At 40.1% G+C, this 18500-nt stretch overlaps 1 protein-coding gene across 1 annotated transcript in view; it reads left to right on the top strand.

Moving 5' to 3' along the window:
• Positions 1–2267: 2267 nt before the first annotated feature.
• LOC149166568 (putative UDP-3-O-acylglucosamine N-acyltransferase 2, mitochondrial) overlaps positions 2268–18500 on the top strand; it is a 154285-nt gene continuing 138052 nt past the window's right edge. Inside the window, exons 1-5 of the mRNA XM_089431363.1 lie at positions 2268–2326; positions 2422–2486; positions 2751–2802; positions 2938–3008; positions 3218–3284. Of these exons, the coding sequence (XP_089287489.1) occupies positions 2306–2326; positions 2422–2486; positions 2751–2802; positions 2938–3008; positions 3218–3284 (276 nt within the window). The 5' untranslated portion in view covers positions 2268–2305. The remainder of the gene's footprint in view (positions 2327–2421; positions 2487–2750; positions 2803–2937; positions 3009–3217; positions 3285–18500) is intronic.

Below are 18500 nucleotides of genomic sequence, written 5' to 3'. Positions count from 1 at the left end.
TCAAAATCCAACAGACTTAATGGTTTTAAGGATTTCAAGATTGGGGGGGGGGGGTTGCAACATTTCCATTGGATTATATCATGTATGAGGGTATGGAACTAGCATTAATCAAGAGCACCAAGCCCTCGATGTACGTCATTGTTGGTGGCATTGATTGTTGAACTCCTCTATCATGACCCTATTAAAAATGTACCCATCAATAAACAAAATCTTGATTTGACATGTTAAGCTTTTTCTATCTTATTTTAATGCTTAGAGGGTGATATTGATAGTGAGGATTGCAATATAGGAAATGATTTTGATGATATGCATGTATTTGTTGTAGCATGATCTTTTTTGAATAACAGAGGTCAACTAGAGTCTCTTTGTTGATATATTTTTGGTTCAAAGGTGGATTGCACTCGGTGCTATTTTGGTTATATGCACACTTGCTATATATATGAGAAACTTTGCATATTTGTGTCTAATGGTTTGGATTCATATGGATGCACGTGAATATTTATGTATTTTCTTCAAAATTTGACTATTTATGTATTTTCTGATCGATTGGTTTTTTGGTCTAGTTTTGTTCTAGCTCTTAGATTTGGGGTCCATAGGTTCGATGACTGGTCTAGTTCTGATAACATTGGTTCATTTTTGTTTTTAACATCTTAACTCTAGATACTGATGACCTTAGATCAAGTCTTTGGCTCGTCATTGTTTACTATTTGTGAGTTTGAGTAATTTCATTTTACAATTCTAGTCTTCTGACTTTATTATCTACCGTTTTCTTAGTACTAATCTGATTCCACAAGAATGAATGATGAATTAAATCAATGCAGATTCTAGAATAATGAATGATGAATTTAAATCAATGTATATGTTATTTTACTATTTCTATTTCATTGAATCATTTATGATGTATGGATCAACGTATTTCATTGTTGAATTTGAATTTGAATCATATTTATATATATGTATCTACTCCGATGCCCCTCTGTCCCCCCCCCCCTGAAATTTTACTATTTCTATTTCATTGAATCATTTATGATGTATGGATCAATGTATTTCATTGTTGAATTTGAATTTGAATCATATTTATATATATGTATCTACTCCGATGCCCCTCTGGCCCCCCCCCCCCCCCCTGAATTTTGATGCCCCTCTGGCCCCCCCCCCCCCCCCCCCCCCCCGAATTTTGATGCCCCTCTGGCCCCTCCCCCCCCGCCCCGAATTTCCCCAAAATTTGGGGTTGCTCCCACACTCTCCCTTTGTGTGTCTCCCCATTCCTGCATTCCCCCATGTCAGAAACTTGGTGGAACATTGATTATTAATGCCCTAATTCTATTATTATAGATGTAATTATGAATAATATTATTTTATATGTTACAAACAACTCCTAAGCAAAGAGTTTTGATCTTGGGTGAAATTAGAGGTTGATTAAATTTAGGTTAATTTCGATTCAGGTTGAGGATATGTTTAGCATAAATTTATCCAAATGTGGGTGCGTAGTATTGGTCACTGCATCATGAGTGAGTTGCACGAACAAAAATAGTGTAATTTGTGCTTTGCTAGTTGCACAAAAGGAAATGGTGTAATTTGTGCATTGCTAAGAACAATCCCATGGGCCGAGGCAGACAAAGCTATTCTAAGTGATGCACTATTACTTTGGTCATGTAATCCAGCTTTGCGAGCCATTTGTGCATGATGCATGTTGGTCATGCTAAACCTTGTTGGCCCCCCTTTTGTACTAGCAAGGTTGCATGAGCCGCAATAGAACAATGTGAAACACAATGGCGTAATTGGACAACTCTGTTGAAGTAAGCACTGAATTCCGATAGTCATGAAAGATCATCTTCCAACAACCTTGACTCTTTTCCTTCTCCCATTTCTGCACATTATTTTACCATGTGGAAAATGAACAGATAGTAGGAGAAAATGAATCTTGCCATTGTATATGTGTTGCTGTTATCTTGGTTGCTTCAAGTTGTTCATATGTGGTACATTATCTCTGCGAATAAAATTTAGAGTTGATTTTTTGCCAAAACGATTGCAATATTGTCTATTTGGGTTTATTTGAATTGTTATGTTTATTAGTTGCACCATAATATTAAGGTTGTGCATGGTGAAAATGGAATGCTCTGTGGTTTGTGTTGTGTTATCGCATTCAGTAAGCATACTCACATTTGGATCATTTTTTTATGTTTATTGAGTGGTTTCTACTTTCTTGACATATGTCACTTATGTTTTGTAGCATGCAATATGCTGATAGTACTTTTTTTTGTGTGGGCAAGCAGGATTTGGTCATTTTGTGGATGAACAAGGGATGTTAGTGAAAAAGCCCCAGGTTAGAAACATTTTACTTGATCAATGTGATCAAAGCATTCCATCTCCTGTTTTCTAATGTTTGTTACATGACTGAAGTCTTGATATTGAATGCAGTTATTGTATGCCAAAATAGGTAACCATGTGGAGTTAGGTGCCAATGTGTGCATTGACAGGGGCAGGTAGATTGCCCTTTATCTTTTAATTCCAGAAACACTACTGATGATTAACTTTCTATTGATCACATTGCTTCATAGTTCATATCACTCTTTAATATTTGTTAATAGCTCATGTGAATGCTTCTGAATGGTTGTAGGCATCCTTATTATTGTCTGCAGTGAAATTACTTGTATATTGTTGTGGTAAAGGTATTATTGATATGGTCATGGAAGTAAAAGTGATCTTATAAAGGAAATATGGACTATCTAATATCTCACTGGTTTCAGCTGGCGAGATACAGAGATTGGTGATCACACAAAGATCGATAATCTGGTTCAGGTAGTTCATTTTTTAAATGTATGGATTCCAGGGATTGTTTATATTTGTGACCAATCTTTACTGTCCATTAGGTAGGATGGATGGTCAAAATGCTTCCTTCCTAACATTCTAAATGGGAACTCACTAAATTTACAGATTGGGCACAATGTGGTTATTGGACGTTGTTGCATGCTTTGTGGTCAAGTTGGCGTTGCAGGGTCTGTGACGTATGTGACATGTATTTGATCCCTTCTACTTTGTTTTGCAATTTTCAGTTATCTGTAACAACTGTTAGGGATTTTATGGCTTTTGAGAATCATCAAAATTGGGGATACCTGTTGCATATATATTAATATACCATCATTTAATGTTTGTTTTTCAGAACATTGTAGTGTACAATCTTATGAAGTTCCATTTTTGACGTTGCAAATTGCAGAATGGGTGATTATGTAGTCTTGGGAGGAAATTCAGGAGTTACAGATCATGTCTCTATTGTTTCAAAGGTAGTGATTAATCCTAGCATATAGCATTCCTCAGTTGTTTTAATTCAAAATTTTGTTTTTGAGAATGCCTCCCTTTGTTTCATATTTTATTCAAATTCAATATACCAACATATAAAAGTTGCACTTTTATTGGGTTGGAAAGACAGTTTGTTATCAGACGAACTAGAAGAGTTCTAATACTGAGTAATAGCTAAGGTTCTTCACTTTCTTGACACTGGACAGGAATAATACAGATATTTACTTCTACATTATTAAATTATTCAATTACACCATCGAATGGTTTCTATTTTGTTAAGGATTGATAAAAGCAATGGTTTTCTAGTAGTCTTTTTTTGGACAGAATTCTTCTTGTTACCACTCAAACAATGGAGCGATAACCCACTGTCACCTCAGCTAAGGCTCCCTACTCTTTACGGACTTTCACCGATTGGAAGAGACCCGGTATATGAGGAATCACAAGATGAATGGTGTGAAAATTCAATAACTGATTTACTTTTCCTACTTATTCCACCATAAGTTATTCATGAAATCACTTCAATAAACATTAAAATAAATACTGCAACAGATATCACACCATAATACAAAAACAAACATATGCACAAGAATCAACACTTTGACACAAATATTTTGGACTAATGTCCCCGAAAAAACCCAATGTGGGAAAACCAGTGCAGCAAGGGAGGATTTTATTATTCAGTGATTTTCTAACAACAGAGTGCCAAACTGGCTTATCCACAGATAGACAAATTCTCCAGCACTTCTTCTGAACCCAGCATCAGCCTTGCTGACCTCTGCGTGGCCTGAAACCCTCTGCGTCAACCTGTTGAGACTTTGCGCAGGTTATGGGCCCTCCACGCTTCCGCTGTGTGGATGACGCATGCCCTGCTGGCTCTTTGCAGTCTCTGCTGCCTTTGTGTGGCTCCCTCTGGCCCTGTGTCTGCCTTTTTCTGCCTCTGCACTGATCTCCCGTCTCTCTGTTCCGTACTTGCTGCTTCCTGATTGCTCACCAGACCACTGGTTCAATTTCTCAGCTAACCCCGCTCCAAAAATTGAACTCACTGGTCTCCCTCAGTATATTCTCCAATTGACCCTCAAGCCTCCTCTTATACTTGTCTTGTTGACAAATCAATGGTTGAGATTCAGTCCCTAATCAACGGTTAAGATTAAATCTGGCTTGATCCATGACTTTTGGACCATGCTAACAAAGTTTCATATTAATTCACATTAATATTTTATTTTCCCTAAGTTTAGACTTAGGGATTATATTAAAAATATTAATTATTTTAATATCTCCCAAACTGTTTAGAATCTGCCCAAACCCTTTCTGGGTATTGGAGATCTCATGTGCCTTAGCCTCTCCACCAAGTTTCGTGGCTAGAGCACATCCGATGCTACCCCAAATCAACACTCCCTCTTAGCGAGCACTGTGCTCTGGCAATACTCCTCACTGAGCATCACCCTGATCATCCGGCATCGGTTCCTGTGCTGATGCTAAGCCTTCCTGCCCAACATCCTCTGCACTGCTGTATCTTGTACTGCTGCCCATGGCTCTGCCACTGCTACTGCCACTGCTGCATCTGTACGACAACTCTCTCTGCATCTGTGCTACTGCTGGTCCTTTCTCCCAACACTACATCTGTACTACAACTCCCTTTTCATTCGTCATGCTAACACACTCATTTCTACTTCTGAAAGGGGTTCTTTACCATCTCTATCTTTTCCCCGAAGTAGTCAAATTTTGACTTTCCGAGGGCCTTTGTGAGGATATCTGCCACCTGTTCTCCTATAGGAGTGTTGCTCAACTATACAGCTCCTCGTTGGACATAGTCTCTCACAAAGTGACACCGGATATCAATATGCTTCAACCTATCATGAAACACTAGATTCTCAGAGAGTTTGATGCAACTCTGATTATTGCACATGATCCTGGTCGCCTCCATATTTCTTCTGAATAGGTTCACCAACAGTTTTCTAAGCCATATGGCCTCACACGAAGCTGTGCTTGCTGCCATATATTTTGCCTCAGATGAGCTCAGAGCCACAGACTTCTGTTTCCTACTGCACCAGGAGGTCATTCTTGATCCAATGTTGAAACAGTACCTAGAGGTACTTTTCCGATCCACTGAACTTCCTGCCCAATCTGCATCAGTAAATCCACTCAACCTGATATCCTTCCCCTTGGTGTATAAGAGCCCATAATCAACTGTTCCCTGTAAATACCTGAGAACGTGTTTGGCTGCTGCCCAATGTGCCCTCTTTGGTTCCACCATGAACTGACTGAGGGTGTTGACAACATAGCAAATATCTGGCCTGGTATTGACCAGATACATCAGGGACCCTATGAGCTGCTAGTATAGGGTGGGATCGACATCCTTGTCTTCTGATGCATCAATCTTCTTCCAGTTGGTGATCATTGGCGTAGCCATAGGTCTACAGTCTCCCATCCCGAATCTTTTCAGGATTTTTGTAGCATACCTCCCTTGCCCAAGGAAGATTTCTCCTTTCTGCTGCCAAACTTCCAACCCTAGGAAGTAGTGCATTCGTCCCAGATCCTTCATATCGAACTCTGTGGCTAGATTCTTCTTGCAGTCCTCAATGAGTCTGGATGATCCTGTCAGAAAGAGATCATCCACATATAATACTAAGATAAGCGACTCGTTCTCTACGACCAGATAGTAGAGATTTAGATCCATGTCACTCTTGACAAACCCCATTTTCTGCAAGTAGCCATCTATTCGACCATACCATGCTCTTGGTGCCTGCTTCAGCCCATACAAGGCTTTCTTCAGTCTGCATACATGAGACTTCTTCTCATGAGTTTCAAAGCCCTCTGGTTGTTCAATGTATACCTCTTCTTCTATTACCCCATTCAGAAATGCCGTCTTGACATCCATTTGATGGATCTCCCATCCCCTCTGGGCTGCAAGAGATATCACGGTCCTAATAGATGTATACCTGGCTACTGGGGCGAAGGTTTCCTCATAGTCTATGCCTTCCTTTTGAGCATACCCCTTAGCCACAAACCTGTTCTTGTATTTCTCAACACTGTCGTCCGCAACATATTTGATCTTGTAGATCCATCTCGAACCTACCATAGATCTGTCTTGAGGTCTTGACACTACCTCCCATACATCGTTCACCATTATGGAGTTGTACTCCTCTACCATCGCATCTAGCTAGACCTGATGTTGAGCTGCCTCCTTGAAGCTGGCAGGCGCTCCATCTTGAGCTACTAATGCCTGATATCTGTCTGGATGTTTTTGCTCCCTCTTACTGTTCCTTGGTTCACCAATGAAGTTCTCTGCATCACACAAAATCTGACGAAGTTCCCTGCTAGTTCTTCCTCTGCTAGCAGGTGCTTCTTGTAGTGCCCAAATTTCGAATTTGCAGTAACCAGGTAAACACGCATATGAAATTTGAAAACAGTAATGCATAAAATTGTAATCTGTACCTACCTGAGCTGCTGGCTGACTTCCGATTCCGCTGCTGAACTGGTACTCCTGAACTGCTGACTGATTTGATCCAATTTCGGGATGGCCAATACCACCCTACCAGAATGAGCAACCTGGTTGCTCAATCCAGAGAAGCTCTCCACAGAGGCTCTCTGTCCCTCCGTGCCCAGAACTCAGATCACTCAAGACTCTTCCACTGCAAAGTTACTTCTCCTGGTTTCCTGCTGATGAATCCTTAATTCTCTGGTTTTTTCCCCCTTCTTCAGGTTCAGACCCTTCTATTTAACCCCTGGTCTGGCGGTGGCCGCCCTCCCACTTGCAGCCACCGCCTTTCTTGCATTCAAGGTTCTCGGATATTTTCCACTGACTTCTGCGTTTAGCAATCAATGTTCAGCTGATTCCTCGACTTTATTAATGGCTGGGATAAGGTGATTTTTAGGGCAGCCGACATTTATGAATATCACACTTCAGCATACGTTATACGTTTTTAAACTGATACCTTTATAACTTTCATCATGATGTTTATAAAGTTTTAATAACATAATGTATAACGTTTATATTATACATGCTATAAAGCTTTAAGGTATATATATATTATAACATTTAAATACTATATGATGTAAAGTATATTTCATAATGTTTAAACTATATATGATATAAGTATATTTTATAATATTTAAATTATGTATGATATAAAATTAATTAATATAATTTATAAATTCATATTATAAGGTTTTAGCCACATACTTTATAAATTTTAATACATAGATATATATTTATAAAATTTTAAGGTCCAAAATTTTATTAATGGGTTGTTACATACACTCCCCCTTCTGAAAACTTCATCCCGAAGTTAGAGCTTTAGGTTCAAGGTTTTAACGGACATGCCCTTTTCTATCCCGGACCCCAAGCTATTCAAAATTCATCCTATCCTCCCTAATCTCTTCTGCTCCCATCCTATCCGTCCTCTACTAGAGTATGCCATGGCGTCAATTTATTGACCTAACCATTCATAACACAAATGTAACAGCGTCGGCTATACCGACCTGATTCCCAGTAGGCATCCGGCAGTCATCATCACACGTCTAGGGGAGCGTGACTCGCACAGTCCTCCCATGACTCCAGGTTCCGGAGGATAAACGGTGGGTAACACCTCCACCCCTCCAGTAGTATCAGGGCTACTACCCTATCATAGAATCACTTTGAGCTTTAACTGATCTGAGTTCTGTCATCACGTGGTCATCTCGAAAATTGGATCAATTATCTGCAATCATAGTTTATCTGCCAGTTTACCTGCAATCTTACACTTACCCAGCATTTGTAAAATGTGCATCAGCATATTCGAAATAACTTATGTATTATCTACATATAACAGAATTTTGTTTATTTTCTATGCATGTATTCTGACTTTTCTATAGGGTGTATTCACTTCCTGTCTTTTATTTCAGTTGCTCGTTTTGACATGCATAAAATAAAACAGATTTATATTGTTCAATTTCTACCCGAAGTAAAATCATTTGACGGTCTTAACTTTACTTCAACATTTATAATTTAGTAATATAATCACATATATTGTTTTGGTATCCATGTACCAGCAGGAATTAAACACATATTATTTTGGTATCCACGTACCAGCAGGAATTTAAACATATATTATTTTGGTATCCATGTACCAGCAGGAATTTAAACACATATTATGCCGCAAAGTTCCATGTTTATCACCAATCATTCAAATGTTTTTGGTTTTCTAACAGAGGTGAAGTAAATATATATACTAAACATAGTGTAAAGCTCTTCAAAATGGACATAAACTAGGGTATCTCTGACATATGTCCTCTGTATTTTCCCAAGTCGCTGATCCAGGACTATACTTGTCCCACTGGACCTTAACTTGGTCCACCAGGCGGTTCCTCAGCTGTCGAACTCTACGTTCCAGTATACGTAACGGTTCGACCGTTATGACTCCCTCGTCCGATACCTGCAATTCTTTCCACTGGATGTTATGAGATAGATCAGCTACATAATGCCTTAATACAGAAACATGAAATACATTATGAATTCTATGCAGGTGAGGTGGCAGGGCAAGACGATAGGCCACAGGTCCAACTCTTTCCACGACTTTAAACGGTCCTATAAATCGGGGTGACAGCTTTGTCCCTTTTCCGAATCGAATAGTACTTTTATTTGGCTTGATGCGGACGAAGACCTGGTCCCCTACTTCATACCTCCTATCAGATCGGTGAGCATCAGCATAACTCTTTTGTCTATCCTGTGCTTCCTTTAATCGCTGTCTAATCTTCCTGACCTGCGCTTCCATTTCATGGATTAATTCTGGTCCTATTATCACTCGATCTTCTAACCTGTCCCAACTTAACGGTGTTCTGCACGGTCTGCCATATAAAGCTTCAAATGGAGGCATCCCAATTGAACTGTGGTAACTGTTGTTGTATGCGAATTCAACCAAGGGTAAATACTTTTCCCAGTGGGATTGCTGATCCATTACATACATCTGCAACATGTCTTCAAGTACTTGATTTACTCTTTCAGTCTGCCCATCAGTTTCAGGATGGTAAGCCGTGCTTAAATTTAGCTGAGTACCTAAGGCTGTCTGCATGCACGTGCAGAATCTGGAAGTGAATCGCGAATCTCTATCGGATATAATCTTCTTAGGTACTCCATGAAATCTGATAATTTCGTTTATGAATACTCGAGCTACGTCAGCAACATCATAAGTATCCCTTACCGGAATAAAATGGGCGCTTTTTGTTAATTTATCCACCACTACCAGAATGGCATTGTGTCTCTGAGAAGTAAGAGGTAGTCCAGTGATAAAATCCATAGAGATGGTCTCCCATTTGGACATAGGTATGTCGTGGGGTTGTAAGAGACCCGCTGGGTGACAATGATCTGCCTTTACTTGCTGACATTCCATACATTTTGCAACAAATTGAGCGATATCCCGCTTCATGCCTGCCCAAAAGAAGAGTTTCTTGGTATCCGCATACATTTTCCCTACTCCAGGATGAGCACAATATACGGCTTTGTGAGCTTCCCTGAGGATGGTATCTCGAAGATCTTTATCATCAGGAATGTACATCCTTCCATGGAATCGCAAGATCCCATCGCTTTCTAATTCATAACCCTCGAACTTAGATTCTTTTGCCTTAATCCCCTCAAGACTTGCCCTCACTTTTAAATACCAGCTGTCTTTTATAAGACGATCCAGCACTCGTTGTCTTAAGTCCACTTTAATGGGTATGAGAGAAAATATCCGGGGTCTCCTGCTTAAGGCATCGGCTACCACATTTTCCTTTCCCTTAATATATGATATTCCGAAGTCATACTCACTTAGGAATTCACTCCATCGCCTTTGCCTGGCATTTAAGTCTCTTTGGGTGAACAAATATTGTAGACTTTGATGGTCGCTTTTAAGTGTAAACTTTCATCCCACCAAATAGTGTCTCCAGATTTTTAAAGCTAGCATTACAGCGGCCAATTCTAAATCGTGAGTAGCATAGAGTTCTTCATGAGGTTTTAGCTTTCTGGAAGCATAAGCTATCACTCCCTTATCCTGCATCAATACTGCACCCAGCCCTTGCTTGGATGCATCAGTACATACTGTAAAGTCTTTGCCCATATCAGGGACCCTTAGGATTGGTGCGCTGGTGAGTAGTCTTTTGAGTTCAGAGAATGCATTATTACATTCCTCGGTCCACTCATACTTAACACCTTTACGCTGGAGGGTTGTGATTGGCTTCGCGATTTTGGAGAACCCCTCCACAAACCTCCGGTAATAACCTGCTAAGCCCATAAAGCTTCGTATCTCATGTGCATTTTTCGGTATTGGCCAGTCCATGATCGCTTTTACCTTCTCCGGATCTACTGAAATCCCTTCACCTGATATGATGTGACCCAAATAATGAATCTTTTCCTGAAAGAAGGAACACTTGGACAGTTTTCCATATAACTGACGTTCTCTAAGGCAGGACAATACTAACCGCAAATGCTCCTTATGCTCTTCTTCATTCTTGGAATAGATGAGAATATCATCTAAAAAGACTTGTACAAATTTATCAAGATACTGACGGAAAACACTGTTCATAAGATTCATGAATACGGCTGGCGCATTTGTTAACCCAAATGGTACCACAGTAAATTCATAGTGCCCAAAACGTGTCCGGAATGCTGTCTTAGAGATATCATTTTCAGAAATCCTTAGCTGATGATACCCTGATCGAAGATCAATTTTTGAAAAGACCGAAGCTCCTTTCATTTGATCGAAAAGATCATCGATTCGCGGCATAGGGTATTGATTCTTTACTGTAGCTCGATTCAAGTCCCGATAGTCTATGCATAATCTTAAGGATCCATCTTTCTTCTTCACAAAAATTACAGGAGCGCCCCAAGGTGAGGTACTGGGCCGAATAAGCCCTATATCGAGTAGTTCCTTCAACTGGATTTGCAATTCCTGAAGTTCTGGGGCTATCATTCTATAAGGCGTTTTAGAAATCGGCTGGGTACCTGGCTTTAACTCAATAGTGAGATCCAATTCTCTTACCGGGGTAATCCAGGTAGTTCCTTTGGAAATACATCCGGGAACTCGGCTAACACCGGATATTGTTCTAAGGACGGTCCCTTTTCCTGGCTTACTTCGTGAATTGCATAAGCCTGACAACCCTTTCTTAAACAACGCTTCACCTGCATTGCCGAAATGTAGCGCAAAGAAATTTCTCTCTTGATTCCTTGAATTTGGATTACTTCTCCCTCATCATTTAAGCCCAAAATCCTTTTTCCATAACAATCTACCCACGCTTGGTGAGCTTCCAGCCAATCCATACCTATGATAAGATCATACGTCCCTAGGGCGGTGACGTAGACTTTTAGTTTAGTCGAACAGACCCCTAGGTCAATTTTGCATTGATCCACACTCAAGCCCACGGTTTGGAGTTCTCCTGAGGCCATTTCCACTTGGTGGAAATCATTTTGTCTACGAGCTGCCAGCCCACATTTGTTTAATGCATATGACGAAATGAAACTATCTGTGGCACCAGTATCAAATAAGATTTTGAATTTTACACCATTGATAATACCTGAAGATTCCACTACAGTGGATTGATGGGCTGCTTGGTCGTGGTTGACTACTGCATGAATTCTATGATTACTTCGCTTGGCTGATATCGGCTCCCTCCCAGTGCTTTGCAATATATCCGATGACGCTTCTGGGCAGTTACGCTGGAAATGCGGCCCCCCACATCCCCAACAATTGAGCTGCGCTGATCCGCTTGAATTAAGGTGTGAGTTTCTAGAGAACGAGCCGCGTCCTCCCATGTTGGTTCCTCTCGCACCCCTTCCTCTACCGGTAGTCCCTCGCGATGCCCAAGGTCTGGTGCTGGACGATTCCGCAGCTATAGTGTTTACAGCCATGGGAACTCTTGTCCCCATACTTGGGGTAAACCTGTTACCGTAAGGTGGCCTTGAGCTACCTCCTCTGAAAAAGTTCCGGGGAGCCTTCCCTGGAAGTCCAGATTGTAAAGGCCCTGCTGGCCCTGTATCCTTTTTGATTCCAAGGTGTTCTTCTGCATAATGGCTACATTCGACTGCCTCGGCTACCGATGATGGTTTCCACATACTTACCAAGGCTTTGATGCGAGGGTTTAACCCAAATATGAAGCGTTCAGCTTGCCGTTCATCAGAGTCTAAGTAGGGAATGTATTTTACCAGCTCCATAAACCTTATTTCGTACTCTTCCACCGTTTTACTTCCCTGAATTAGTGTATGAAAGGCTCTGGCTTGCTGCTGTTGAAAATATGGAGGTAAATACTTCGCGCGGAACCTTTCCTCAAACAGATCCCAAGGAACGTTGTCTGATGTAAGGTGTAGCTGCTTTTCCAGGTTTCCCCACCAAATCAGGGCACTTTCCTTTAGTTGAAACACGGCAATTTTTGTCTTTGCTGAAGGCGAATATTCTCTTAACCTAAAGCACCGGTTCATCCCTTCCAACCATGCCTCAGCGCGTTCACCAGCTCGACCTCCCGAAAATTCGGGGAGTCTGATTTTCTGAAGCTCTCTAGAGATGTCTTCTCTCGATCCTCTGGGCTCCAAATTATGTGGTTCCGCTGAACTGGTGGCTACTTGCTGAAATTCCTCTTTGTTTTTAGCCTTAGTTGATTCCTTTAATGTTTCCAACAAGGCCTCCAAAGAGTTCATTATCACGGTCAACTCTGGCGTTGGAGCGTTTGATGTTGACGGCTGCCTTGGTGGTGACGAGGGTGAGGGGGATGGTGATGGCGACGGTGGCGGCATTAATGGTGATGATGCTGCCTGGTCACGTCGTCGTCGCTCATACGTCTTTACCATAGTAATGGTCCCTGAACACAAATAAAATGTATATATATATAAAAAAAATGAGGCGGATAACCGAATTTTAACACACCAATTTCCTTTGCAACTTCACATTTAAAACGGGTATAGTTTTGCTATTTTTACCCGCTAGGCGGATCTTACTGGTACCGAGGTCAAGGAGGGTGGCCACGCGACCTCCTTGTCCTAATGCAGGGTTTTCTAAAAATGAATAATGCAGAAGTGTATGGTTATTAGCCCCTAAGGTAAGACATCCAAAGTTTATTTACCTAATGACATCCTCAAAACGAAAATGTTAGCTTTTCGTTTACAATGTACATCGGTAACATAACTGTCATACCTCAACCTGACTATAACATTTAAAGGGGGTCATCTGTATCCATACCCCGAATAAATTACAAGGGTATGGATTAAATCTATAGTTTGTATGATTACCAGCATTGACAGCTTGGCAATAAATTGCAAGCAGTTTGCTATTGGTTCTAACATGCTGGTGCCTCCACTGATTGGCGCATAAATTAGCTAATTGAATTTCCAAAAGTCAGAAGTAATCAACTCAGAAGTAGTTCTTCCTTCGGGTGATGGAAGTGTGCTAATTTATGGTTTCCTGCCATGACAAAAACCTAAGGGCAGAATGTCACACCCTTATACAGGTGAGCACTGATTTTAATGCCTGCACAGACCAACACTACAGTTGCTCTGGGCAGAGGAATTTGAGGCACTTTTATAGCACATTTACAATATATATTATTTCCCAACAGTTTGATATTTTATTATTTAAACGCCTAATGAGTGATATGAGCTGGCTATGGATTAAAACATGGACCACTATTATAACATATAATTTTTAATGGCTATCATTATGCATACTCAATTTAATTGTTAAACTTAATTTATTTAAGTATATGGCACTCCTAGCATTCCACAGTCACAATCTCGGTATGATTGTGACCTCACAGCTATACATTTTGGCATTCTAGACACAGTCAAGATCTTGGTGAAAATAGCAGTCATGATCTTGTTCTTTTATGAAGACAAGGTCCTGATCCCTATCTCGGTGTAGCTATCATAAAGACCACATTGTTATGATCTCAATAAAGGTACAGCAATGGTGACCTTAATGAAGGTACAACAGGGATGACTTCAGTGAAGGTGCAGCAGTGGTGTAACTGTGATGTGCTTCCTGGATTACTGCTATGTGCTTCCTTATCGGATAAGGAGATATGGTGTAGACAGCAGGGTGTTCTGTGATGGAAACTGACTTATAAAATTGTCCACCACTGCAATGAAATCAATCACTTTGACCAGTCTTTTACCATGACTAGAATGGGCAAGCCACTGGGGAAAAGATGCTGAGAAAGAATTCAAAATATAAAATCAGACAATTTGTTTGATTTCAGCAATGACAAAGTAGACACACCAAGCAGAAATTGAATTCTCAGAAGCCCAAAGAAGTACAATGAAAATAGAGCACGCATTGCGTACTAAAAGATGCTAAATGATAATGACCTCCTTTCAGTAGTATGCTTCAAGACATAACAAAATTATCTTTTATCATCATATACAACTATCATGACCATTTATTGCTAAACAGAAAATCTAGAGATGAATTGTGAAGCTGTTTAGTTGGTTGACAAGGGAAGAAACTAGTGTATTTTCTTTAGAGTTTATAGGTGTAAATTGATAAGTAAGATAGATAAAATTTTAGAAGATCAACTACTTATCCAGACTTTAATTTTGGAAGAGGAGATCTCTCCAACTTTTCTGACTGTTTTAAGTTACTAGAATGTTTAGTCTGGCCAGTCTCCCCTTCTATGTAAATACAGAAGTTAACCATTACTGTTAAAAATTAGTATTAAACATCGATGTGTTTATCATTTCTTCCTTGCTTCAGAGGAATTTTCTCCCATTTCTTCTGTAAGTAGGGAAATGGTTGTTCAAATATAGTCCAGAGACCTGTATGGCCTATGAACTCAAGGTTAACTTTTGACCAACCAGGCATGTAGTGGTCTAATTTTTAATTGTTGTTATTTAACTTTTTTCTGTGTAATGAGAGTTTCCCAAAGACTTGATCTAAATAAGTGGGATCCTGCATATCCTTCTCTGATATATTTTATACTGTATTCAGAAGAAATTTGTCAAAATCGATCTAAACTGCTCTATAAAATATATCTTTTTATATAGTCGACATATAAGCTACAGTTCAGTATTTGCTGCAGGTATTCTTTCTACATAAAGAAACCATTCAGCTTTCTCAATATATCAATATAAATGAAGTTTGTCTATTCTTATCCATACATGTATAACATTCATAATGAATTGTCTGGTAAAATCGGATAATAATGAGAAAACAGAACGACTTAAGATAACAGGAGTTTCGTTGGTTTTAGGCAGACTATTTTCTGAGACTGTCTCGCTGGACATTTGAAGTGCTTATGCCAAGTTTGACAGACTTTTTTTTTTTTTTTTTTTTTTTTTTTACGATTTTGGCTGGAGAACCTTAGAACCTTTCACCCTAGCCAATTTACTACCCCAAAATATCTCATTTTCGGTGCACTAAAACGTACTTCCGTCACCATAGTTTACGCTGGCGAGGAGGGATATACTGCTTCTGTAAAGATTTTATTCGGTGATCTAAACATAGCTAATTTAGCAAGCTTGGCTAGACGCTTTATTTCGCCAAATGAGCAAAACCACAATTATTATAAAATGAACAAAACGTCGATAATTATACGATATGCGACAGAAATACCGGATTCCGGAGTACTCTCGCCTGGCGATGACCGCGGTGAAATGGTGGAAGTATTGAAATAGCTTTAAATTTCGCAATGCAAATCGCTGTTCCTATATCGGTAGCTCCAGTTGCGCATGCCATGGCAGAATTTATTCGACAGACAGGCAACGGATACCTTTGACCGACATTTTTTTTTAAACGATTTTGGCAGACATTTTTACGATTTTGGCAGACACATTTTTACGATTTCTTCGACGGGAGTTGTCGTTAAACCACCAAATTTCAGAAACACCAACAGAAAGGTACAAAATTTAGCCAACGGGGCAGTGGTTCACTATCGCTCTAAATCGATTCTGCTTTTCCTGCCAAACAGTTACAACCCAGTAGTACTGTAATAACATTTTTAATACAAAGTCAATTGTCGTTGAACCACCGAATTTCACAATCACAAACACTAACAGCCCAGTACTACTGCAATGATATTTTCATTATATCGCCTATTGTCGTTAAAACACCAAATTTCACAAACACGAACACAAAAGTAACAGGGCATTGGTTCACTCTTAAGCTGAGCGAGTGTTAGGCCATCCATTAGGGCGTGAGTCTGCGACTGTCACGATTGAAGCTGGTCACGATTGAAGCCAGGCAGGCCCGCAGATTTAATGGTGCTATTTTATAACCATTTTTTTTTTGGCCCTAAGGTCCCAAAGGGTTTGAGACGGGCTCTGATACCATGTGTAGTGCCCAAATTTCGAATTTGCAGCAACCAGGTAAACACGCATATGAAATTTGAAAACAGTAATGCATAAAATTGTAATCTGTACCTGCCTGAGCTGCTGGCTGACTTCCGATTCCGCTGCTGAACTGGTACTCCTGAACTGCTGACTGATTTGATCCAATTTCGGGATGGCCAATACCACCCTACCAGAATGAGCAACCTGGTTGCTCAATCCAGAGAAGCTCTCCACAAAGGCTCTCTGTCCCTCCGTGCCCAGAACTCAAATCACTCAAGACTCTTCCACTGCAAAGTTACTTCTCCTGGTTTCCTGCTGATGAATCCTTAATTCTCTGGTTTTTTCCCCCTTCTTCAGGTTCAGACCCTTCTATTTAACCCCTGGTCTGGCGGTGGCCGCCCTCCCACTTGCAGCCACCGCCTTTCTTGCATTCAAGGTTCTCGGATATTTTCCACTGACTTCTGCGTTTAGCAATCAATGTTTAGCTGATTCCTCGACTTTATTAATGGCTGGGATAAGGTGATTTTTAGGGCAGCCGACATTTATGAATATCACACTTCAGCATACGTTATACGTTTTTAAACTAATACCTTTATAACTTTCGTCATGATGTTTATAAAGTTTTAATAACATAATGTATAACGTTTATATTATACATGCTATAAAGCTTTAAGGTATATATATATTATAGCATTTAAATACTATATGATGTAAAGTATATTTCATAATGTTTAAACTATATATGATATAAGTATATTTTATAATATTTAAATTATGTATGATATAAAATTAATTAATATAATTTATAAATTCATATTATAAGGTTTTAACCACATACTTTATAAATTTTAATACATAGATATATATTTATAAAATTTTAAGGTCCAAAATTTTATTAATGGGTTGTTACACTTCTGTTCTCTCCTCCTCCTCATCCTGAGAATCTCCCTGACCTGAGGAAGAATTCTTCACTTCTGTTGGTTGAAGAGGCATGACCAATGGATCCTCTTTCGGCTGCTCCTCGGAAGGCATTTCGTGAGATCTTCTGAAAGCTCTGTCCTCCATGAACTTTACATCTCGTCGTACTACTACCTTCCTGCTCCCTGGAAGATACTTTTTGTATGCCTTAGTGTTCTCGCTATATCCCACTAGATATCCCTTTTCCGCAGTCTGATCCAGTTTCTTCCTATTTTCTTTGGGTATGCGGAATATGCTAAACTCCCAAATATCCTGAAATGACTGACTTCAGGCATCTTCCTAGTGAAGACATTCTCTGGAGTAACCTTGCCCAATGTTCGATGAGGAGTCCTGTCCTGAACATAGACAACTGTGTTGCATGCTTCCACCCACAGGAATTTTGGCATACCCTGATCATACAACATGGCCCTAACTGCTTCTACAATAGTCATGTTCTTTCTTTCTGCTACCCCATTCTGCTATGGATTGTAGGGAGCTGTCCACTCTCTTCTGATGCCCTTCTTAGCGCAATAATCAGTGAAGTCCTTATCGACATACTCTCCACCATTATTTGAGCGCAAAACTTTTATTTTCTTCCCAGTGAGATTCTCCACCAGAGCCTTGAATTCCTTGAATCGACAGAAAACCTCATCCTTGGTTTTCAGAAAATAAAAACAAGTTTTCCTCGAGTGGTCATCAATGAAGGTAAGGAAATACTCGGCATCACTGAGAGCTTTGACGGACATAGGTCTGTAGATATCTGAGTGTATCAATCCTAGTACACTCTTGGCCCTGTGTTTGCTCCTAGGAAATGCCGCCTTGGCATACTTTCCTAGAGCGCATCCCCTGCATACATCATCTCGTTCTGTACTCAGATCCGGAACTCCTGTTACAATGCTCCTAAGAATTCTCAGAGCTCCATGGTGCAAGTGACCCATCCTTCTGTGCCATAGTTCGTTCAAGTCCTTGTCCCCATGAC

This window comes from Pinus tabuliformis, chromosome 5_1 (genome assembly GCF_031772625.1).
Source record: "Pinus tabuliformis cultivar Carrire ecotype Pingquan chromosome 5_1, CPIR1, whole genome shotgun sequence".
Classification (NCBI taxonomy): Eukaryota; Viridiplantae; Streptophyta; class Pinopsida; order Pinales; family Pinaceae; genus Pinus; species Pinus tabuliformis.
The sequence above is the reverse complement of the archived record's forward strand: the minus strand, read 5'-3'. Positions and strand labels throughout refer to the sequence as shown.